This window comes from Hipposideros armiger, unplaced genomic scaffold (genome assembly GCF_001890085.2).
Source record: "Hipposideros armiger isolate ML-2016 unplaced genomic scaffold, ASM189008v1 scaffold_126, whole genome shotgun sequence".
Lineage (NCBI taxonomy): Eukaryota > Metazoa > Chordata > Mammalia > Chiroptera > Hipposideridae > Hipposideros > Hipposideros armiger.
The window spans coordinates 191290-215859 of NW_017731476.1; the positions used below are offsets into that span (position 1 = coordinate 191290).

At 52.7% G+C, this 24570-nt stretch overlaps 2 protein-coding genes across 6 annotated transcripts in view; both read left to right on the plus strand.

Moving 5' to 3' along the window:
- Positions 1 to 19876, plus strand: part of LOC109385938 (uncharacterized) — a 30129-nt gene extending 10253 nt beyond the window's left edge. Inside the window, exons 2-8 of one of the 4 annotated variants that reach the window (XM_019648705.1) lie at positions 2844 to 2947; positions 12040 to 12441; positions 12675 to 12710; positions 13522 to 13665; positions 13916 to 14071; positions 18411 to 19154; positions 19794 to 19876. In XM_019648705.1, coding sequence (XP_019504250.1) covers positions 2844 to 2947; positions 12040 to 12441; positions 12675 to 12710; positions 13522 to 13665; positions 13916 to 14071; positions 18411 to 18524 — 956 coding nt within the window. In that variant the 3' untranslated portion in view covers positions 18525 to 19154; positions 19794 to 19876. Of the gene's footprint in view, positions 1 to 2843; positions 2948 to 7711; positions 12442 to 12674; positions 12711 to 13521; positions 13666 to 13915; positions 14072 to 18410; positions 19155 to 19793 lie in introns of those variants that run through there. The other 3 variants (XM_019648707.1, XM_019648708.1, XM_019648706.1) reach the window with 3 other exon arrangements.
- On the plus strand, positions 19159 to 24570 carry ALDOA (aldolase, fructose-bisphosphate A). 2 transcript variants are annotated; one of them, XM_019648704.1, is made up of 9 exons: positions 19159 to 19442; positions 21864 to 21990; positions 22076 to 22287; positions 22758 to 22812; positions 22942 to 23102; positions 23460 to 23543; positions 23650 to 23824; positions 23985 to 24184; positions 24274 to 24570. In XM_019648704.1, exons 2-9 carry the CDS (start codon positions 21879 to 21881, stop codon positions 24367 to 24369), a joined length of 1095 nt encoding a protein of 364 aa, XP_019504249.1. In that variant the 5' UTR covers positions 19159 to 19442; positions 21864 to 21878; the 3' UTR covers positions 24370 to 24570. The 2 variants fall into 2 exon arrangements, with proteins under 2 accessions (XP_019504249.1, XP_019504248.1); XM_019648703.1 differs by lacking the exon at positions 19159 to 19442 and adding an exon at positions 20433 to 20548.

Genomic DNA, 24570 nt, shown 5'->3' on the forward strand with positions numbered 1-24570 from the left:
GGGAGGGAAGCGAGACCGAGGAGCGGCCGGCCGGTAAGTGGTCAGCAGTCAGCGCTGCTCTCCCGCCTCTCGCTGCTGCTGCCACAGTCCCCGCTGCCCAGCACGAACGCTGCATGGGGCATTATAGGGAGTTTGTGCCCAGCCCCCTGCCCCCTCGATGGGGCGGGGGAGGGGGAGGGTAAGTCACCGGCTTGGGGAGGGAGGGGGAGGGGTGGGGAGATGATGGCACCGACCAGACACCAGGAAACCAGACCTGCAGCGGCGTCTCCCCATGCAGCTCTGAGCCACAGCAGCGGCTGCGACAGAGATGGGGGGAGCAGGGAAAGAGGGAGGGGGAGGCCCTTAAAGAGACAGCAGCTGCGGTATTGGGGGGGCGCTGCTGGGGACAAGGGCCAGGGGAGGGGAGGCTCTCCTCTTGGGAGGGAAGGTGACCTAGGGCTCCTTGGCCAGCTAGGAGGACACTCTGAGCCCCTAGATGGGCCTGACCCTGTTTCCCACCAGCATTTTTGCCAACGCCTGCCACTTCCTTCTCTGCCAATGTCTCCCAGCACCTGTCCTTCAGTGGCCTGCTGGGGGTTCCAGCTTAGGGGTGCCTACTCCAGCAGGGGAGAGAGGGTTCCCTGGAGGAGGGTGGGAGCAGGAGGAGGCAATGGATCTTACTGTCTCCAAAGGATGAGTTTAAGGAATGAATGGGAATAACAACACCCCAACACACTGTGCTTCAGATTCAGAGACCCCAGGGAGGGAGGGAACCTCTCCAGGTAAAATATATGAGGTGCCTCTCAGGTCCTGACTCCGCTGCTGCAAGCTGTCCTGTGATCTCATCCAACTGTTATAACACCACTGAGGTAACAGCACTTGTCCCCTTTTTACAGATCAGGAAATGGTCCCTAGGCCTTCTGACCCTCCCCAAGGACACATAGTTCAGAAGAGGCAGGAACCCTCTCACACGAGGTGTCAGAGTGGATGTGGCGTTTGAAGAGGGTGAGGAAATGAGGCCTCCTCTCAGAAAACCCACCTGGAGCCTGGGGATGCTCCGCCCCTGTCCCCCTGCTTCCCAGCTTCTCCTGGCCCCCCCTAAGCACCACCAGTCGCTCTCTTTTTCTCCAGGTGTATTAGGCTCCCCTTCCTCTGCGACTTCACAGAATAGCCCAGTTTCCGAGTGGGAAAGGACCCAGGGATTGGCTGGTTCAAGCCCCTCATTCATCCATAAGGAAACCGAGGCCCAGGGACTTGGCCAGGGTCACACTGCCCAGCCGGAGCCAGACTGGCCTCTGCTGCTCACGCCTTTGAGCGGCTTTCCCGTCCTGAACCCACCAGTCCTGTGGATTTGTGTGACCTGCTACCTAAGCCTGTGGTTTCGGGGCCTGCCCTAAAATAGGACTCAAGTGGCAACCCTACAACTTGCCTTTGCCTGTCCAAAGCCCATTCGGTCTCCTCCCCCATAAAAGTCAAAGGGCTGGGATTCACAGTTGAGCACTGCCCTCTAGTGGCTCGCTGCGGGAACAGACCCTGAGGGCAGACGGAGGAAGGGACAATTTCAGAGATAATGGTGGACCTAGCTTCCCCACCTCAGGGCTTCCTTTCAGGGGAAAAGGGGCACAACTTCCTGAATATTTTTACTACATGCTGGGCACGGGACAGGATGATTTATAGTCATTCAGTCTTCCCAGATGGTCGTATCCATTTTTACAGACAAGAAACTGAGGCTTAGAGATTTACAAACACAAAAGACAAAACACTTGTCCAAGATAACACAGCTATGAGAATTATTAGCAAAGCTGGATTTCAAATCCATGTTTGCACAACTCCAAAGCCAAAAAAGAGCAAAGCCATGGAAAGGCACAGAGCTGGGGTGTAGGATAGATGATGGCAGGCAACGGGTGACTGCCCAGCTGAGGACCACAAGCCTTATCAAGGAGTTGTGGCTTCACTTGGGAGGATATGGGTTAAAGTCGGCAGTTTTCTGTCTTTCAGAAACTCACCTAGACACCCAGGTAAGTCCTGCCCTTCTGCCCTCTCCCTCACCTACCTAAGGTTTGATGATAGCTCACGTGTATATTAAGTGTTGTCAGATAAGTCAGAAATTGGCAGCACAGGGGCCCAACCCAGCCAACAAACATGGTTTAGTTGACAAGTATAGTGTTGCCAGTATAGTATTTCCTTAAATTCTAAGTTATTTGTCAGTGTTTGAAAATTAGGAAATTTCACCTAAAAGCTCAACTTCAGTGTGAACTCTGAGCAACAGCGGTTCGATGCCCGGCCTGAGCTGAGCTACCGCTGAGCTGCCAACAGGTGGCAGGATGGCTCAGCTAAACAAACAAACAAACAAACAAAAACTCAACTTCTTTTAAGAAAGAACCAGAAGATCAGACAACATGGGGCCCACATTCTAATGTTTGGCTGGAGCTGAGCAGCTGCTGCCCCCATTCTGTGGGGCAAACACCAGTTCTCCAGCTCACGAAGACCCCACAGGGCCCACCTCCCTTGGGGTACATTTAGGAGTTTGCAAGCCCTGCTTTATAAATATGAATTCCCCCAATGCTCCCATCTCTATGAAGAACGCAAGGTGGGTATTCTTATTAAGACCGTTTATAAATGAGGGCTCCAAAATTCAGAAATGCTAAATGACTTGCACAAGATGCCACAGCCAGTGTTGACTCTTGAATCTCCCCACCACCAGCACCACCACCACCACCACCACCATTCTGCTGCTGCTCTTACCACTATTCTTCCTGAAAGTAGGAGGTCAGCTCTACCAGCCCTGGCCCCAGGAAAGATGCCCTCACCCCGTCCTCTTACTTGGACGCCACCAAAACAGCCTCTGGTCTCTCCATCCTCAGGTGAGAGTGGTTCTGCAGGCACCAGCAGAGGAGAGCAAAGATCAACGGGAAGAAGATGCAGCCCAGTACAAAGAGCAGGGTCATGCCCATCTGGGGTGGAAAAGGTGAGAAAAGACGGCCATGAGAATGCCCCAGCACAGTGTTCCTTCACCCCCATAGCTCAGTGGCCCATGGGACCCATCTATCTGTAACAATCAAGAGATACCAGGCATAGCTCTTCCCTAATCTCTTTGGGATCCTTACTATACTTTAAGTATCCCTTATCCGGGGCAACTGGGGATCCTATTCAACAATTACATTTTTCCTCCAACCCCTAAAGCTAGTCTACGCCTCCCTGGCCATCTCACACCTTAAAATTCCTTTTTTCTCCTTCCGCCCTGCTGATGTGCCTGCTCTTCCTAACTTCACCCCACTGCGCCCTCTACAACCCCACCGCCCAAAGCTATTCATGGCACCTCTCCCTTCTCCTAGGTTCTCACCTCTGAGGGGCCAGGAGAGGCTAGAGAGGGAGGCTGGTTCTCATTAGCATCCAGAACTCAGAAAAGCAGGGGGGGGGGTTAAATCATAAAAATATTTGAAATTTAAAAGTATTATTTATTTAAAAAGAAAAAAACCCCAAAGCATTATCCCATTTTTTTTTAAAAAGGAAGAACACTGAAAACATATTTACATATGTTCTTTTTGTCTGAAAAGCCTCACCTCCAGTACACTCCAGGGAGGGGAGGAGTAGAGGGGGCCCAGGAGGGATGTAGGGAGTCAGAGCTGGCCATCTTGCACCCTTTAAGCGACTCTGAGTGGACCTCCTCAGGATACAAGGAAGGTGTCAAACTGCATAGGCACGAGGCCCAGACTGCTTTGCAGAGGCAGTTAGGGAGGATGAGAACATCACCCTTCCATTGGCAGGCTGGCGGCAGGTTTGGATTATGCCATCCTCCCATTGGTCCACCTCTTAACATACGTGCCCTATCATATGCTTCCTGGCAGAGGGGCCGGCTCTGAAGTGCAGAATTGGCCAATTAGAATGTGTAGATGGCTTGATTGACAGCTGCATTTCAGGGGCGGAGCTGAAAGAGGGGAAAGGAAGAGGAGGGAGGGAAAAAATAGGAACAGTGTTGAGTAGTTGTTGCTTTAAAAGGCAGTTGTAGGATAATAGCTTAGAAGGCAGATTCCAGGGTGGGACCATCTGGAATTCAGACTCTGCAGATAATAAAAGAAACATTCTGTATGGTTCCATTTGGATGAAGTTCAAAACTGGCAAACTATCTTCAGTGAAAAATCAAAACAACATTTAAGTTGGAGGAAGGTATTGCCTGAGAGCAGACCCTGGGGAGCCTTCTGAGCCTGATATAAAGAAATGCCCTTGTATTGATCACGGATGTATAGATATGTAAACGTTCTCAAGGCATTCTCTTAAAATCTGTGCGTTTTATTTAAAGTCAGTGAGGAGTTTTTAAATGCTGAAGAAATGTAGCCTTTTCTATTCCCTGAATGATGGTGGGCCAATCTCTGTGGGCCTCAATTCTTTATCTGTGAAGTTGGAGAAATAATAATACCAGCTCATTAAATGCTACTTATAATAGCACTTACTGTGGGCGGGACACTGCTCTGGGCTTAAAAACATTAAGTCATTTCCTCAAAATACCACTGTGGGTAAGGATTATTATTCTACCCATTTTACAGATGAGAAAACAGAGGCATGGAGATCATTGATACTTTGTCCATGGTTACACAGTCAGAAAGTGAATGAGGTAGGATTTTTTGCCCATTATTTATTTCCTATCCCACCAATACTAGCAAATGTGTTGGTTTCTATAATATCAAACAGATCTAGAAAATTCATAAATTCATTTTCCTAAAGGGACTGAAAGGTTAAAAAAAAAAAGAAACAAAACATCTTTGAATACAGTTTAGACATTGTCAGTCACATTTTCAGAGCTTATCTCTGCTAATTGTTCTTGCTTCCTTAGCTACTCTTTTTTCAGATAGGCCTCTGAAAATTAAATTAAAGGTTGAAAAAGATTGTTGAAGATGAGGCCTCCAGTTGCCTAACCGGTATCCATTCTCACTGGCTTCCTTATTTTGTTGGGCCTATTTAAAAAAAAAAAATGAAATGGGCCGGCCGAGTGGCGCATTGGTTAAGAGTTGGCTTGGGACGCCAGCTCTGAGATCAGGACCCCGGATCGGATCCCACATGAGGGCCAGTGATGCTGCACCCTCTACAGCTAAGATGGTGAACAACAGCTCGACCTGGAGCTGGGCTGCTGTGAGTCGCTGGCGACAGTGTAGGCTGCAGTGACACTGCAGTGGGCTGCCGTAAGCTACTGTGAGCGGCTGGCAGCTGGTGTGAGCTGCCAAGAGCCGCTGTGAGCAGCCGTCCGGAGGCCAGCAAGCGACTGCCTCACCCAGGAAGAGCGCAATGATAATACCAACATGGGCCAGTGAAGCAACATCCTCCACAACTAGACTGAAGAACAAAAGGACAACAACTTGTCTGTTCCCCTTCCCCCATTCCCCAACGCTGTTCCCTTCCCCCAATTCCCCAATAAAATCTTTAAAAAAAAAGAAAGAAAGAAAGAAAGAAACAACTACATTTCCCAGCCTCCCTTGCAGTGAGAGGTCTGGCCAATCTGAGGTGTATACAGACGTCATCCTGTGGGGCGATGAGGAAAGCTCCTTTTTGAAAGGGAGTCAATGTAGCCACAAAGAAATACATGTAGATGTGCTGAAACATATGAAAAGATACTGAACTGAGGCTTGAAAACAGGCCTTCTGTCTGGAGTCTGCCCTGTTCCCTTCCCAGCTCCTGCGCAGGCTCATTTCAAGGATTAAACAGAGATAACATGTATAAGCTAGTTTACCCAGGGTTCTTGGCCTGGTAACTATTATATTGTACTATTGTCGTACCTGCGGTACAGAAGGCACTAAAATACTAATATACTTCATATACATTCTCTCATTTGAGGGTCACTACAATCTTATGACTAATCTCTCCATTATACAGCTGATAAAACTGAGGCTCAGAGAAGTGAGATGATGTGCCCAAGATTAAATAGTAAAAGGCAGACGTAGGACTCAGACTCGTGTCAACCAACCTACTGCTGCCTTCTGAGGTGGGAGAAGAAAGGAGAGGAAGAAAGGGAGAAGCAGAGGAAGGAATCAAAAGTGGCAGCAAAAGTGGGAGATACTTCCCCCTCTGGTGCCGGGGGACAGTCATTTTCCCCTATTCCTGTGGCTTACCCTGGAATACAGATGAGGAGGGATAGAGGCTGGCCATGAGCTGGGGAAGGTCAGGGCCCAGTTTCGTTGGAATCTGGACTGTCTCCTACATTTCCTCCCTTTGTTACCAATTTCATCCACTAGTCCAAAGCTGCGCGGTCTTGTCTGAGAGATAAAGGATCAGGGGAGAAAAAGAAAAATCGTTGTTTAGAGCAATGGCTTGCAACGTTTTTTCACAGTGACCCCCAAGGGAACATTTTATGTCCTGACTCAGCATGTGCATCCACACTTTCACACCAGACTTCCTGACCTTTATGTCCAGTGCACTGTGGCATTTTCTGGATCACTTTTTTCTCCCCAAATGCTGGTCATGATCCATTAAGCCAATTTCACAACCCATTGTGAGTAACAACCCAAATTGGAAAAAATCTTGGTTTAGAGCAGCATTTCTCAATATTTTTTTTTCATTATTGCTCTCCTAAGGAAACTTTTTTAGACATTCTGTTTCCTAATCCCCACTCCTCATGAAATTTTGAAGAAAAAGATATACTGTATATCTGTGCTTTATACCGTATTTCCCCATATATAAGATGCACCCTTTTTCGAAAAATTTGGGGTCTAAAAACTGGGTGCGTCTTATACAGTGGTTGTAGTTTTTTGACAGTGATGAGAAGTTGTATGAATTTTATGATGATAAAACTTGAGCTCAGGGCCAGCCAAGTGGCGCGATGGTTAAGAGCTGCCTTGGGACGCCAGAGGGCCCGGGTTCAGATCCCACATATGCGGGCCAGTGACACTGCCCTCTACAGCTAAGATGCTGAACAACAGCTCAACCTAGAGCTGGGCTGCCGTGAGTCGCCCGCGACAGCGTAGGCTGCAGCCCCTGTGGCAGTGGGTTGCCATGGGCTACCGTATGTAGCCAGCAGCCAGTGTGAGAGGCCAGCAGCTGCCATGAGTGGCTGTCCAGAGGCCAGAGACTGATCTGCCTCACCCGGGAAGAGCACAATGATGGTGCTAACTTGGGCCAGTGAAACAACGTCCTCCACAACTAGACTGAAGAACAAAAGGACAGAAACTTGTCTATTCCCCTTCCCCCAATTCCCCAATTAAAAAAAAAATCTTTAAAAAACAAACAAAAAAAACCTTGAGTTCAATAATTTTATGTAATACATTGTTTTTCAAATTTTGAGCCCCAAATTAAGGTGTGTTTTATACATGGAGAAATACGGTATATTAAAAAAGTTTTGGGCCGGCCGAGTGGTGCATTGGTTAAGAGCTGGCTTGGGACGCCAGAGGACCCGGTTCAGATCCCACATATGAGGGCCAGTGACACTGCCCTCTACAGCTAAGATGCTGAACAACAGCTCAACCTGGAGCTGGGCTGCTATGAGTCGCTGGCTACAGCATAGGCTGCAGCTGCAGCCCCTGCTGCAGTGGGTTGCCATGGGCTACCATGTGTAGCCAGCAGCCAGTGTGCCACAGTGAGCAGCCGTCCAGAAGCCGGCGACTGATCTGCCTCGCCCAGGAAAAGCGCAATGATGGTGCCAACTTGGGCCAGTAAAGCAAAGTCCTCCACAACTAGACTGAAGAACAAAAGGATAGCAACTTGTCTGTTCCTCTTCCCCCAATTCCCCAATAAAAAAAATCTTTAAAAAAAAGTAAGTTTTTTTGCCCCCCATCCCCACCCGGGGCTAAGAACCAATTTTTGCCCCCTTGAGGGCAATAGTACCCCTGTGGAGAATGCATTAGAGACACACAGAGTCATTTTCTGAGCCTTTACACACCATCCCTACATCCAATGAGATGGTATTAGTCCCACTCTGCAGATGAACCAACCAGGGCTGGGAAGTTACATGAATTATTGAGAATCGAAATGGCTGGTTACATGGATTGGGAATCCAGAGACCTATCAAGGTCCTAGCTTAGCTGCTTAATTATCTTTTCCAAAGCTTTGTTTCCTCACGTGAAAAATGGTGGGATTGGTCCCAAAGAGGTGTTCTCTGTTAGGTTGTTGGTTTTTCTCCCTGTTTGATGTAAAAATAATGAATATTTATACAGTGTTTACTAGATGTCAGGCACCAATCTATGCCCTTTACATATATTTTATTAACCAATGCAATCCTCATAATAACCTAAGAGGGAGATGCCATTTTTACTTTTCTTTTACAAATGAGGCACTTGAAGCACTGAGAGGTTATGTCACTTGCCCAAAGTCACACAGGCAGTAAGTGTCACACCTGGGATTTGAACCTAGTAGTTGATTTCCAGAGGACCTGCTTTTAATCATGTGCTTTTTAAAAGGAAACTTTTTATCCTGTCGAAACTATTATCACTTGTTGTCAATGGGAGGTAACAAAAAATAAATATTGTACAATGAAAAAAAAAACTTGTTCTAACATTCTAGCTAGATACTATCTATGGCTTGCTCCAAATTCTTAGCTGAAGGCCTGCTCTCTGTTAAAAGAAGAAGAAGAAGAAAAAAAAGACAAGATAAGCAAGGATAGAGAGGTGTTAAAGGGCTTTTGGCAGCAAAAGGATACTTTCTCCTGGGATAATCAGAAGTGTTGAAAGAGAGTTGGAAAGAATAGCTTGCGTGTGTGCGGGCGTGCTTTCTTGCTGATGCGTGTACCGCCTAAAATAAACCCAAGATGGCATGCATTCTGCATACCGTGGTCCCTTGTCTGGGCGTTCTGGAAGTGTCGGAACATCCCCCGGGGAAGGGAGGCAGGCCAGTCAGTGTGGCGTAGGGGCGCGGGCCCTCGCTCCACCTGCCGACGGTAAGCAGGCGGCAGAGTCCGCGTGGAGAGGGTCACCGTCGGGGTGGCGCTGCCCAAGTGCTCATCCAGGCTCGCCCTGTGGCAGCCTGCTTTGCCACCCCAGCCTGGCTCCCCCAGGTGGGTGTCTCACTCCAACGCGTTCCTCACACTTATCACACAATTTACCCTGGGCCTGAAGTTTACCGTTTCCTGCTACTTCAGGCTCCCCCGTCCAAATGCTGTCTTGCGCATCCTCTTTACCTGGTGCAGCCAGCGCCGCTGGGGCCCTGCAGAGGTGTGCAAGGGTGATATCATCGAAGGCTGTGAATAAGTAAACAATAAGCAGCCAGAAGTGGCCTGTTTCCCACATGATACCCAGGGAGGGGTCCGATTCCCCCTCTGTTCTCTGGGGAGAGTCCTGGCCAGCCAGCTGGAGCATTTATTATTTAGTGCTTTAATTGTACCTGTCCCAGGTTAGGTGCTGTTCCAAACCAGTCCAGTCCCACCCTTTAGCTGTGCAACAGAAAAAGCCGAGGGGCACCACAGGTGAGCTGGAGTCAGAAAACGTAGGGTCCAGGCCCTTTTTTCTCCCATCGATTGGCTGTGTGACCTTGATCAAGTGTCAGAACCTCTCTGAGCCTCAGCTGTAGACACACAAAGTCCCATTGCCAGGGCTGAAATCCTAGTTCTGTCACTCACTAGTCAAGAGAACTTGTGCGAGTCATTTAAAGCCTCTGAGCCTTAGGGACAAAAGTGGGGACAAGGGCAGTGCCTCTCCATAAGGCTGCTGGGATGACTGATAAGATATGTGCAAAGCTCTGTTACCATGCAGCATGTAGTGAATACTCCTTGTAATAGTCATTAAGAGTTGCTGTTGTTACACTTTTTAATGAGCCCTTGTTCTATGCCAGGTACTCTACCTACATTTTCTTTAATCATTACAGGGAGCCCTGAGAATCTCTTACGGAATTCCCACTTTCTAGATAAGGAAGACTGAGGCTGAGTGGGCCCAAGGTCACACAGACACACAGGGGCAGAACAAGAATTCAAATCTGGATCTTACCCAGTTCTAAAATTTTTTTTCAACCGGGCCATAATTCTTTGTCATCTAAAAAATGAGGAAAAAAAAAAAAAAAGGTTTCTGCCACTCAGGTCTACTGTCAAGATTAAATAAAGACAAAGTCTACAGAGAGGCCTCTCACTGATGCTTTGCTGGAGCTCAGTTCAGCTTAGCTTCTTATTCCCCCAGGGTTATTACCTAAGCACAAGCCTTTCATTTTCATAATGAGGAGGCTGCTGAACTTCCTCTTCATCTCTGGGAGGTAATATTGTCTGAGGCCCATAGGAGGGGCTGAAAGTGAGAGATCAGATCAGAACTGCCAGAATCCCTTCCCACAGCCCAGCCCAGGCTTGCTAAGGCTTCTTTCATCTTCTGGGCTTTCTGTCATCTCAGGTCTCCCACCCACCCTGTGATGACTGGGAGGCCATACCCCTTTTCTCTCTTTCCCAGGGGGCAGTGCAAAACTACATGTGATGCTATCTGACGTCTCCAGCTTTGAACTGTAGGTAGAGGGAGATCTGATGGTTATCCAGCCATTGTGAAGTCAGTTTCTCCCTGCCTCCAACACATGGTGTGATGTGGGAAGAAATGGGGCCCTGCAAAAGTGGGGTGCATACGTCAGCCCTCCTATTGGCTTGCCTTGCCATGAGCAGGCCCTGTGCACTGTCCACCCTCCTGCATAATGTATGAGCCCCTGGTAGGAACGAAATACCATCGGCGGTGAGTGTGACCACTGTAGGTCGTGGACGTGGCCAGAGCCTTGCCAAGACTCACCTCTCGGGTGTTGGCAGGAGCTGAAGAGAGGGGAGGGAGTAGGTGTCACCTGAGGCCTTTCCTGGGGCTGGCCTCAATGTGGGCCTTGGGATTCTGAAAAGAAGATGGGGGTAGATAAGAAGACAGCCTCATGAGGCAATCTGACCCTGCCTTAGATTCAGTGATGGTAACACTGAGGACAGCTAGACTCCTGTGTTCTGAGCTTGAAGCCCCCTCTGAGAGGGCTGGGGGTGGCACAGGAGGTGGCAGGGACCTTTCAGTGTGGCTGAAGGTAAGAGGGGAGATATGGGACCCAGGGGCACAGACCCTGGCACTTTCTGTGGCTGCCTCGTAGTGGAGGCAGTCCCCAGGGGCGGCAGCTGAGGTGAGGTCCAATGAGGTGGAGGACATGGGCCAAAGTGGGTATACGGCCGCAGTGCTTTCCGGGGTAAATGCAAGCACGTCTGTGTCGAAGCAAAAAGGTCAGGAACAAAAGTGGGAGGTCTGAGTGCCTTGACTGCCTGTGAGCTCTGGGAACTAGGGCATCTGGATAAGGACACTTCATCGGCATCTGGATAAGGACACTTCATCGGTGGCAAGAGCTGGATTCGACTCATTCATAGAATCAGTGAGTACTCATTGGAAGCCCCAAGGCCAGGCCAAGTGCTAGGGCTCAGGATATGGACATGAATCCCACCCAGACCTTTGCAAGTCTGACTGGAGAGCCAGGCACTGAAGTGGAGGATTCAAATACTTTGTGGTCAAGTGCTAGAAAAGCAGTATGTATCCGGGCCCTGAGGTTGGCAGGGAGAGACCTCCCTGAGGCAAAACTGAGCGGAGGCCTGAAGGATGAGGAAGGAGTTCAGCAGAGGGAACAGCATCTGCGAAGGTATGAGCTGTGAAACCCCACACACAGATTCAGGAACCTTGAACAGACCCTCTGGTGGAAGCCTGAAAGAACCGATGGGGCACAAAACCACCTTATTTGTTTACATAGTATCTGATTCCCCCTCCCCCAGTGGGATATAAGCTACACGAGGGAGGATGTTTGTCAGCCTTATTCTCCACTAGAGACCCGGAGCCTAGAGCAGTGCTTGGGATCTGTTTGGGGTTGGATCCACGTAAGGTAGGCAGGGCCCAGGCTGGAAGGGCTGACAGTCAGCTAAAGCACGTGGGCTTTACCCTGGAGTCCGTGGGGGAGCCTTCTGACGTTTAAAAATAGCCAAGGAACAAGATCCGTGGGTGGCAGAAAATCACTTTGACAAGGATGTGGAGGTAGGAGAAATCAGATGATGAAATCTTCAATTAGGGCACTGTCAATAGAAATGAGTGGGGTCAGGTTAAAATAAAATCGAGGATCCTTTAAGACAATTAACCTGTAGCTTTGATTTTTACACTATCCCCCGTGAAGGAGGCGGTTCCGTTTTATGCAGAGGAGGAAATGGACTCTGTGACTTGGCGGAAGTCACACGGCACGTCGGTGGTGTACCCCCAGGGGTTCAGTCTTCCGTTTGTGGCGCCGCAAAAGCCGACCCAGGCGGGTGCCGGCGGGAATTCGCCATTTCGGTTCAGTAATGGCGGGAGAACCGGGGAACTGCGCCCGAGAAGAGCTGGTGGGCGCAGGGAACCCGCGGAAAAAAAGGGAAGCGGGGAGAAGGGTTTTTGGGCCTCGGCGGCCGCCGTAGAAGCGGCGCCCCGTCGCCATGCCAACAGCAGGAAGCCGCGGGAGGTTTCTGGACTGTGCAGCCGCCGCCGCAGATTGAACCCAACACGGCGCGGAATCCTGGACCTGCCCTCGGCCCCGAGGGTGCAGGTGATGCGGTTGGATCGATGGGGCAGCTGGGATATGGGGACAGCAGAGGGGTCTGGTCGGTCTGGGGCCTGCGAGGGAGTTGCAGTCCTCGAATCCCCGATCCCGACTGCCTGGACCAGGGGCCATCGCTGGGCCTCAGTTTCCCCAAACGGGAAGTGGGAGGAAGAGAGTGGGCACCCCAGTCCAAGAGCCCGTCTCAGCCTCTGAGGCCCTGGACTTTCTCTCCTCTGCAGCTCCTGAACGGACTGGCGCTGTCCTGCCCCATGGACGTGAGTCCCAGGCCCCTTACCCCTAAGGCTCTGGAGCGGCCCCCTTAGCGCCCCAAAATTCACTCTGGCTGCCTGCCTTCAGGAAGACCTGGAGAGGCGGCTCTTTCCACAACACAGAGCCTTCCAGCTCAGGGCAAGAACTTTGAGAAAGAATGCCAGGGACGAACTTCCCATGAGAGGGCACTTCCCACTCTCCCTGGCAAGATGAGGAGTTTGCCAAGTAATCAAGGAGAAAAGGCACTCCAAGCAGAGGGAACAACGTGGGCAGAGACCTGGGGGTGAGGGAGGGGATAGGGCATTTGGGAGCTCCTAGGACTTTAGTGTGGCTGGAATGTGGAGGGAGAGGCAGGCAGGGCTGGACCAGGGCCTTGGTCATGGAGATAAGAAGTTTGGACTGAGTCCCTGGGAGCCATTGGTGGATTGTAAGGAAGGGAGGGATACACGAGGACAGCTGACATGGGAAGGGGCGAAACTGCAGGTTGAAAGACCGTTAAGGGGCAGTCATGTTGGCTGAGGGATGATAGAGTCAGAGACAATAGGTCCATTTGGAGAGACATTGTGAAAGGAAGTTCAGTAAGTCTTGGTAAAGTCTAGAATGACCAACACACACACCCTTTATGGTGCTGAAATGGGGATAATAGGGTAAAGGCAGGTTTGGGGGGCAAGAGAGTGTAGTCCCAGTGACTCTGTCCCCACCGGCTGGTGTCTGCTCCGTCCCTTTTTCCAGCCTCCTCCGAGCGCCTCCTGATATTTCTGTGTTCCTGCAGCCCTTCCCACCTCCTTGTCACCCCTTTCTCTTGTGCTTATTTAGGCCTCCTCTAGCCTGCGGAATCCAACCCCAGCTCCCGTCAGCAGTCCTTCCCTGCTGCTCCCCATCCCCGCCATCGTCTTCATCGCGGTGGGCATCTATTTGTTGCTGCTGGGCCTAGTGCTGCTGACTAGGCACTGCCTGCTGGTGAGGGGCCTCGTGGGGGCTGAGGGTGGGCTCTGGGGAAAAGGAACCGGTTGATCTGTGCCCTCATCTGCAGGCCTTGACCCTGAGACTCCTTTGCCATTTAGCGCCCGCATCTGTCCCTTTCGTGGGACCAGAAAGGTCCTCCTCTGCTGTTCCCTGCCGAACCCCCTCCTGCCCGTCTCCCCCAAAGTGAACCATGGCTGTTCCTACCTGCCTGCTGGCCCAGATCCTGAGCCCTGCCATCTCCTAGGCCCAGGGCTGCTGTGCCAACTGCAGCTCCCCCTGCAGGAAACAAGGTGCCTCCAGGACGCAAGACTGCTGCTGGGCCTGTGCAGAAGCCTGCAACTTCCCTCTGCCCAGCCCAGCCCACTGCCTGGATGCCTGCTGCCCTCAGCCAACGGAAGCTGTGAGTTCCAAGCTTGTCCCCTGCCTGCTGGGCCCTGATATAGGCACTACCTGTGCATTCATTTTTTGGTCCAACATTTATTGTTCAGCACCTATTCTAGAACAGGCCCAATTCCAGGTACTGGGTCGGGTGGAGACAGCCAAAAACAACATAAACAACATATCAGATACTTCCTAACGATGGAAGCCGGTGAAAAGAAAACAGGGTGGCTGCTGGAGAAAAGTGATGTATGTAACATGTAGGGCATATAATCACTTCTGAAAACAGTAGTTAAAAAAAAACCCCAGAACTTCTCCCAGAGCTTTTCTGTTCATTGAGTGAATGTTGTGTTCCCGATACTGTGTCACTTGATTGACCTTATTCCCCCAACAACCCTGAGAGCTGGGTATTTAAGAAACACCTGTATATATATATTTTTCTGATTACAAAAAGCACTGATTACAAAGGGTGTGTGTAGAGATACACAGAAGGCCCAAGGCATTTTATCTTTTTATTTTTTTAAAGATGTTATTGGGGAATTGGGGGAGGGGAACAGCGTTGGGGAATCGGGGAAGGGAAACAGACAAGTTGCTGTCCTTTTGTTCTTCAGTCTAGTTGTGAAGAACATCACTTCACTGGCCCATATTGATATTATCATTGCGCTCTTCCCAGGTGAGGCAGATCGGTCGCCGGCCTCTGGACGGCCGCTCTCGGTGGCTCTTGGCAACTCACACCAGCTGCCAGCCGCTCACGCTGGCTGCCGGCCACATGCAGTAGCTTATGGCAGCCCGCTGCAGCAGGGGCTGCAGCCTACGCCATCGCCGGCGGCTCACGGCAGCCCAGCTCCAGGTCAAGCTGTTGTTCACCATCTTAGCTGTAGAGGGCAGTGTCACTGGCCCTCATGTGGGATTCGAACCGGGGTCCTGCTGCTCAGAGCTGGCGTCCCAAGCCAGCTCTTAACCAACGTGCCACTCGGCCAGCCCCAAAGGCATTTTATAAGCCAGCTCTCTGACCAAGGTTGCTACATTTTGTTTATGTCCCTCGTCTACTAATACACAGTACAATCACTGCCATATTTTACTATTACTCGGTAAACAGGGGTCATACCACATACACTATTTCATCACAACTGCTACTTGGCCCTTTATAATTTGACATCATGCCTTGGCCACCTGTCCATGCCGGTGTATGTAGATAGGTAAGTATTCTTATCTTCCCTTTGCAGGGGAATAAGTTGGCTCAGGGACATTTAATCACTTCTCCAGTATTACGCCATAGAGTCTTGCGTGGCAAATTGCTCCATGGTGGCGTTGGAACAGAGTCCCCAGGGAGAAGCCTGACCCACAGAGGAGAGGCCCGTTTTGCATTTGTGGGTTTAAAGACGTTCAATGTAATCGACCACCTTCTTGGGCCATGATTATTTTGGGCTCGGAGATTTAGACCGCAAAGCTGCTGCCCTTGAAATGGTGACCTTCCAAGGAGGGAAGAGTGAGGATCAAAGATCAAGCGCATTCATGACTTGGGCTGGCTGGCGTTGGTGCGTTCAAGTCTCCATTTTTCAGTTTCCTTAATAACAGTGACAACCGCAAATATTACAAAGTTCTCACCTACTTCCCAGCCATAGAAACTGAAGCTTACAGAGGCTTGAGTGACTTGCCTGAGACCTGTGCCAGGACACAAATCCAGGCTTTTCTTCCTCTCTGGGGGAGAAACCTGCTTGATATGTTTCTTTCACGGGTATGTCATGAGGACCTAATTCATCCATTCACTTAACCAAAGATTTATGGAGTCATGGTTAAGGCTCTGTGCTGGGCCTCAAGGGCTCAGGATAAACAAGACCTAGTCCCAGCCCTCACGGGGCTTGCATTCCAGTGAAGAACGGAGAGAAATAAGTAGGCAGTTATAATAGAGTGTGAGAATTGATATGCTATAGTGCCATGGTTGGTTCTCATCCCTGCGTGTGGTCAGAAGCAGGGATGTGGCTTAAAGAGAAAGCCAGGCATCCAGGTCCCACACTCAGCAGGTCTGGGATGGGATTGGATTGTGGGACTCTTTAACAAGCTCTCCCATGATCCTGCCCCACACCAGGGGCAGAAACCCTACTAAGAGGAAAGAGCTGTGACAACAAGAACAGCTCCATTTCATTGACTGCTCACTATGCACCAGGCATCGTGTTTAGTTCTTTCCACCGATTCCCCACAATGACCTTATAAGTGGGTTCCGAGATGAGGAACCCGAGGCTCGAAATGTGAATGAGCCAAGCCTGGGCCTGAATTCTATTCCAAGCTGGGCCTGAGCTCTAACCGGTAAAGATGGCTGGCTTCACAGAATCAAAGCCGAAGAAACCCAAGTGAAAAGCTGCAGAGCCTAGAGAAACATAAGGGTTAACAGCCTTGTGGCATCCTGTTTAATGTACTTAAACAGCAAATTCCTTCCAGAAGCCACCTGGCTGCCTGTGAGAGTCGGGAAATCCATTAGGCAGTTATTAATGACCAGCTCTAAACCCTTCCAATGGACAAAGCCAAGAAATGCTTTTAATGCCCTCTTTGAGGTGAGGGCAGCGGAGCCGCCCTCAGCCACTAATTCTGTGCACAGAATGACAGTGTGGTCCTCCAGAAACCCGCAGAGCCCACTTCATCCCCAGACTGGGAATCCCCAGAGATGCCCCAAACCACACCCTCGTCAAACACAAGGAAACCACCCTGCTCCCTCTCCCTTCCACCATGACACATCTAGCCTCCTCCTTGGGAGCCAATTCTGTTGCAGAAACTCCAGCCTAATTCAGACCCCTCTCCCTGCAAAGGCTAGATCCCCTCTCACTGGAGGCCCTGGTGATATCTGGTCTCACTAGTCACCTGACACCATATTTCACCCTGAAATCTCAGCTGTTCAAAAGGTCATTCCCCTATTCCTGGCTTGGCCAGGTGTCTCAGTTGTGCTACTGTGACTCACTAGCTCTGCCTCAGGCCTCAAGGAGCCAAGCTTCTGTCACACATCCTGGGCATGCCCCAGTCTGGCCACTTGGCCTGACTCTAGTCCATGCCCGAAGCAGTCTCGGATTATCTCTGCCCCAGTCCCGGAGCACGAGAGGAGTGGGTTGGAATGGGCCACTCTCCCTTCCCATCTCTAAGGACATGCTGTTCCTATTCCCTTAAAGACAGACCTTCTGTTTCTCCCGGGAACTGAGAAGCTCCCTTCTTTGCCTCAAGAGGGGAAAATGATGTGCTTTGGTTCATCCATTCATTGAACATGCACTGTTTAGCGTGAGTCCCCGTGCTAGCTCAGTGGAGACATGAGTTGAACTGTCTCTGCCCCTGCAGACCTAGAAAGAAGCAGAGGCACTGGGATTGAGGGGGCCTCAGGACTGAAAGCAGGCAGGCTGGCCTCCTCAGCAGCATCCCTGGTTGTGTTCCTTTAGGCCAGCGGTTGTCAACCTCCCTAATGCTGCGACCCCTTAATACAGTGCCTCATGTTGTGGTGACCCCCAACTATAAAATTATTTTTGTTGCTACTCTATAACTGTAATTTTGCTACTGTTATGAATCATAATGTAAATATCTTTTGTTTTCCGATGGTCTTAGGCGACCCCTGTGAAAGGGTCATTCGACCCCCAAAGGGGTCGCGACTCCCAGGTTGAGAACCGCTGCTTTAGGCAATCACTCCCCTCTCTGAGCTTCCATCTCTTTTTGTAAAGAGGCCCCCTACTCAAGGTTTGGATAATTAAAACAGATGTAACTGTTTAAGTCGTAAAAAAAACTTTTTAATATGTAAATTACCGTTTTCAAAGAAAACTAGAAAGATTTTAAGAACTTGTTCATGAATGCAGTCTCTGCTTTGCACAGAGGAGGTGCCCAGAAATGCATGATGATGCATGAGCTCCTGCAATTTGGTCTCATGCCAAGGAAGACATCTACGAAACTGACAAGTGATTTTCATCATGGCACAGAAAATAGATGTGTGCCTTCCCTACCTGCTGACTTTCAATTTCATGTGCACGGGGCCATGAGGATGTCGTAAGACCATCTTTGAGCAGAACCTTGGGACCCCCGAATTCTAGTGTGGGACCAGGGCCAGTTGCTCTCTGGTCCTCAGCCTCCTTAAAAATACCATGGGGAGAACTAGAGAACCCCTGAATGATTTCTTCCAGCTGCTGAATTTAGTTGTTTGCAACGTCCTGATTTCTCAACAACACACGGAATTGACTTGTTCTCAGGAATAGTGGGTGGTACACTCTGTTCCACTGGGCACGTGGGACTTTCTAGGCCTCTCTGTTCCCCTCTCCCCTCAGGGGGCAACAGCCTCAGGCTCTGGTCCCCTTTCCTGCTGCTCACCCCCCTCACTTCTCTTTCCTCTCCCTCAGGGTTGGGCTCCTCGCTGCCCTCGGTGCTGCCCACTCTGCGACTGTGCCTGCGCGTGCCAACTTCCTGACTGCCAAAGCCTCAACTGTCTCTGCTTTGAGATCAAGCTCCGATGAGGACCCAGAGTCCCTGCCCTTTGGGGAGCGGCCAGCCCCCAGGGGACCCACCTGCCTTCTTCCCTGAGGGGCCTCAGGACACCTTGCTCCAGGCCACTGGAACCCAAAATGGCCTGCTCGGCTCGCTGGCCTGGAAACCAGCCGTGGAGACCTTGGCTCCGGGCAGAGCAGGACTCTTGGCCATGGCCCGCCAGACTACAGCCCCCTTGTGGGGCCAAGAGAGGGGCTGGTGCTCTGGCCGGTGCCCCCTGCCCTCCTCTCCCCCTCCCTAAGTAAACTATTTGAAGGTGAGGTTGGGGACATTGTTGACAGCATTATGGGAGGAACCTGGGCCTTCAGTATCGGGATGTAGGGCGACCCCAGAACGCCTGGCCCATGGGCTCTTGGTTATTTTGAGATGTGTGTGCCTGTATCTGCTCTCCCTCGAAACAAATGGGCTCCGGAGAATCCTAACAGCCCCCATGATAGCCCAGTCAGGGAGGGAGATCAGAGGAGGCTGCAGGGAGGGCCAGGGGGGTCTGAGTCCCCTCCCCCCTCTCCCCATAGATCCCTGTCCAAAGATTGATTTCTCTTCACAACCTTTTGAGGGCCTCAGTCTAGATTTCCAAGGAAGAAATTTCCTCTGAAGTGGTGAGTGAGCAGGGGGCCCTCCCTCCACCCTCAAAATAGGGCAGGCCCACAGTTCCCTCCCTCTTCCTCACTTTAGGCCCCCGGCTGGAGTGAATGTCAGGAGCTTCAGGTTTCCCTAAATATAGGTCCCTGCCAGGGGATCCGTGGCGAGGAAAGGGCAAGGGTCACGGGAGAAGGTTGGAAACACTGGTTGGGGGGAGGGCAGGAGTTGCCTTATAACCCAGCCCGGTGTGGCCTGGCTCACTCGCTGCTGACCAGGCTCTGCCCGCTCCTTCGGCCTCCTCGCAGGTGGGCACCATCAGGACCTAGCTGGGGTGGGGTTGGGCTGAAGGGGTCCGGATTAGGAGGGGAGACCGAGGATGGAGGGACTCGGAATGTATGTGAAGGCTGACCAGCGCGGGACGGATTTTATACTGGAGTGGGACGTCAGGTCCAAGGGAGACAGTTCGCAGGGACCCTGGCCCAGCATCCCCAGACTTGCTAGGGCCGAGCGTGGGCGGCCACTTTCCGCTTGGTCCGGCTTTGCGAGGCGGCTGGAGCTTCGGGCAGGCGAGGCTGGCCCTAGCGGACCCCAGAGCCTGCCGGGTACACCCGCCCGGTTGGGGCACCCCGGAACAGTTTCCCTCTGCCCACTGCCAGCCCGGCTGCCTCCTTGCGCTCCGTCCGTCCGTCCACTCGCCGCCCTTGCCTCCGCCGCTTACGCCTGGGCTAGTGACAGAGGAAGAGGCGGACCTGCGCCCCAGAGCCCGCCAGTCCAGCCAGCGGGCGAGGCCGGCCGACGCCCGAGCTCTGGATTCAGTGACAATGTGACAGACGCTGCATCAGCGCAGGCCGGAAGCTGGGGTGGGCCGGGCCTGGGAGGGGAAGTTGAACCTCGGTCGTCCCTAACTCCTCCACCCGCCCCCTCGCCCACCTCCTCTGGTGCCAAAAACCGGCTGAGTCACGGCGCCACAGAGCACGCCAGGCGGGGAGAAAATGGAGAGGGAGGGCCGGAGACCTGCGGGATGTGGCCCGAGTCACGTCCGAGAGGGTTATGGGGAGGGCTGGTGTTCTCTCTGCCCCATCCCCGCCCAGAAGTCGCCTCCGGGCTTCGCCTTTCAGGGGCGGACGCTCCCACAGTTCCTCGCCTGCAATTGGACGCCGGGCAGCCTCGGCCCCTGCAAAGGAAAAAACCCGGGGGAGGGTGGAGCGGTGTCCTTATAAGGCCGGGCACCACCTTCCTCCTGCCTGCCCACTGTGCCTCCCCCTCGGGAGCTGAATAGGCTGCGTTCCTCTGGAACGCGCTGCAGAACCAGGGTGCTAGTGACGATCGCCGCGTTCGCTCCCTCGGTCCACTTGCCAGCCCGCCGCCCTCTACTGCTGCACGCGGCAAACTCGCCCCTCTACTGCGCCAGGTGAGCGCCCTTCGCCATGTGCGAAGCTCAGGGACCATGGTGAAGGATCCTGGGGGCCTAGCGGGTCGGTCGTCGGTACAGACCCCGCCACGCCGGTCCCAGCACCCCCACCCCCAATCACCACACACAAGCTCCCAGCCCTCTCGGGCTGGAGCTCCCTGGGTTTCCTGCGCAATGTGGCGGCTTTGCGTGCTGACTCATGGTGGGGGAGGAAGCCGGACGAGAAGGGCCATTCCCCTCCCCTTTTCTTGCTGGGACCCCTGGTGCAAAGGATTATGGCCCCTTTGCCTCTGCAGGGATCCTAAGAGGCAGCAAGGGGTGGGGGGCCAGCTCCTATACCTCCTCAGGGTTTCAGAAGACGGGTGGTTGACCCCTGCCCTGGGAAACTGGCGCCTCTGACGAGGAGGAGGGGACACCCGTTGGCAGCGCCTGATGCCCATTAACACTTTGCCTGTCTTTATTGGATGACCTTGATTCTGAGCCTGAAACAGCTGCGCCGGTGTGAGCAGACAGGAGCATTTTTCAGGGGCCGGGGTGGGGCGCCTCTCCTCTGCACTTGGTTTACCCTTCATGAGCAGTGAGATCAGCAAACCTCGCCCCTTTCCTCTGCCTGGAGCTGGGCTTCCTCTGCTGCCCCTTCCTGGGCTTCTGATTATCTCCTACCGTTTTTCTTAACACCCTTTTCCTAGTGCCCTTCCCCCACCCTGAGGGGAGAAGCCTGACCTTGGGATGTCCTTGAGGCGTTGGTGCCCCTCCCAGCTCCAGGCTCTTGGGTGGATTGGAAGGAACACCCCTATGGCAGTCCGAAGACCTGGGTTCTAATCTCAGATCTGGCCCATGGTGGCTGTGTGAAGCACAGACCTTTCCCTTCTCTGGGTGCTTTCACACGAGGAGGTTGGGCCTTTTGCTTTATGCGTGACCTCTAAATTCTAAACTACTACTTTGGTTCAGTCTTCGCTTCTAGGCAAGGTGACCCAATGGCAAGGCTCAAGCCAGAAGGGTCCAGCGTCTGCATGAGCCACCTCTCCGTGGCTCTGGCCTATTCCTTTACCTCAGACTCCATTATGCAACCCCACTCTCAGCTGGGCAACACCCAGCAACAAACAGAGTTAGGAAAGGTACAGGAGGCAGGGCTAGTATAGGGAAGTAGGTGTAAGGGGGCGCTGGGGACCAGAAGTGCCCTAAGACCTGCTGGGTGTGGGGCAGGGGAGGTAGGGAACCTTTGCCCGGACCTCCAGGCAAGGGGCCCTGCTTGTTGGAAGACCCTGGGAAGACCCAGCTAACCAGTCCTTCCCAATCTGTCTCCTCTGCCTAGGAACTGACTGGCACCATGCCCTACCAATACCCAGCGCTGACCCCGGAGCAGAAGAAGGAGCTGTCTGACATTGCTCTACGCATCGTGGCTCCGGGCAAGGGCATCCTGGCTGCAGATGAGTCCACTGGTGCGGACAGGACACAGTGGGAGGAGGGCCCAGGGTCGGGGATGACAGGCTGATCCCCTTATGCCCATGGGATGCCCCCTTCCAGGGAGCATCGCCAAGCGGCTGCAGTCCATCGGCACTGAGAACACAGAGGAAAACCGGCGTTTCTACCGCCAGCTGCTGCTGACTGCCGACGACCGTGTGAATCCCTGCATTGGGGGTGTTATCCTCTTCCACGAGACACTCTATCAGAAGACAGACGATGGGCGTCCCTTCCCCCAAGTTATCAAGTCCAAGGGCGGTGTTGTGGGCATCAAGGTAAGGGGGCTGGGCCTCAGGGTGTGAGATCTGAGATGGGTCTGGGGGAAAGAAATCTAGAGGGATAGGCTGGGGGTAGGGAAGGTGAGCATTGGTCTGGGAGCCGGGAGACTTGGGCAGAGTCTGCCCCAGATCACATGTAAGGAAAGCTATATAGAAACTGGGGGCCCTGCTTCGCGTTTGTCATCCTCAGAGTTCTAAAAGCAAGCTGTTACCCTCATGGTACAGATGAAAAACCAGAAGCTCAAGGCAGCAAAGTGTTTTGCTCACAGAGTTAGGAAGTGGTAGGAGCCCAGGCTGTCTGTCAAATAACATCCCCAGGTATCCTGCTTCCTAGGATCAGATACTGTAATTAATGAAAACATTTGCAGACTAGGAAACGCCACTTGAGAGATTAAATAAAGTTGGGGGCAGGGTGGGGTGCTAGAGGAGAAAAGGGTATGAGAAATGGCTTCTCTCCATCCCAACAGGTAGACAAGGGTGTGGTACCCCTGGCTGGAACCAATGGCGAGACTACCACCCAAGGTGAGAACTGTTTGGCTCCCTGCCCTACCCACCAACCCACCCAGGTCGGTGCCCCTCCAGGTGCCCAGGGTGAGTGGGAGCCACCTGCCCTCTTCTGCCATCCTCTGACTTCTCTGTCCCCTTCTTCAGGGCTGGATGGGCTGTCTGAACGCTGTGCCCAGTACAAGAAGGATGGAGCTGACTTTGCCAAATGGCGCTGTGTGTTAAAGATCGGGGAACATACCCCCTCATCCCTTGCCATCAAGGAAAACGCCAACGTTCTGGCCCGTTATGCCAGCATCTGCCAGCAGGTGGGCATGCACATCCCCGACAGGCTAGCTCCCACCTCATTGGGTTCCAGCGTGTCCACTAGCTTGCCACCCATCTGCTGGGATATCTACCTCCCCCAAGGCAACCTTTCTGGATCTGCACCAAGCATGAGGCTTGGGCCCGAGGAGGACACCTGAGGGCCCTGTGAGCAGAGGGGCAGGACAGGGCACGTGTGGGTGGATCTGAGCTCCTGTCTGCTACATCCCTACAAAACTGAGGGCTTTGAAGCCATGAGTCTCTGTCTCCATGGAGCTAAGACCTTGGCCAGTGTCTGAGGAGAACTGTAGGTAGGGCTGCCGGTTAGGGGACTCACTGCTACCCTGTCCCTCACTCTACAGAATGGCATTGTGCCCATCGTGGAGCCCGAGATCCTCCCCGATGGGGACCATGACCTGAAGCGCTGTCAGTATGTAACCGAAAAGGTAGGTGGCTGGCCTGCCTGGGCAGTGCGGGGGGCTGGGCAGCTGGGCCAGGGCCCTAGGACAGAGCTCTGTCCCCCAAGCCCATTTTGGTCCTGCTCTGCTCCAGGTGCTGGCAGCTGTCTACAAGGCCTTGAGTGACCATCACATCTACCTGGAAGGCACTTTGCTGAAGCCCAACATGGTCACCCCTGGCCACGCCTGCACCCAGAAATTCTCTAATGAGGAGATTGCCATGGCAACCGTCACTGCACTGCGTCGCACAGTGCCCCCTGCTGTCCCTGGTGAGCCCCGTCCCCTCACCTTGCCCTCTGGGACATGGATGGACTGTACCCACAATCCTTAGGCCCATTGGTCTGATTTTCTGGGTCAGCTTCTCGGGATGCCTACCTGTCCCCCGGGTCTCTGACTACAACCCTTCCCCACATCTTCCTTGTTTTACAGGGATCACCTTCCTGTCTGGAGGTCAGAGTGAGGAGGAGGCATCCATCAACCTCAATGCGATCAACAAGTGCCCCCTGCTGAAGCCATGGGCCCTGACCTTCTCCTATGGCCGAGCCCTGCAGGCCTCCGCCCTGAAGGCCTGGGGTGGAAAGAAGGAGAACCTAAAGACTGCCCAGGAGGAATATGTCAAGCGAGCACTGGTGAGGCTGGGGCAGGAGGCGAGCAGAGCGCTGGAGTGGGCGGCATCCTGGGAATAGACCTTCTCACGTTGGCTCCTCTCCCCTCTTAGGCCAACAGCCTCGCCTGCCAAGGAAAGTACACCCCAAGCGGCCAGGCCGGGGCTGCAGCCAGCCAGTCCCTCTTCATCTCCAACCATGCCTACTAAGTGGAGGTGTTCTAAGGCTGCCCCCTCAACACTCCAGGCCTCGCCCAGTCCCACACTCTTGAAGAGGAGGCCTCATCCGGGCTCCAGGCTGCTCTTTCCTATCACTTCCGCCTCGCTTGTGACGTTGGTGTGTGGTGTGGTGTGTGTGCTAACTCCATCGCCCTTTCCAGCCCACTGCCAATAAACAGCTATTTAAGGGGG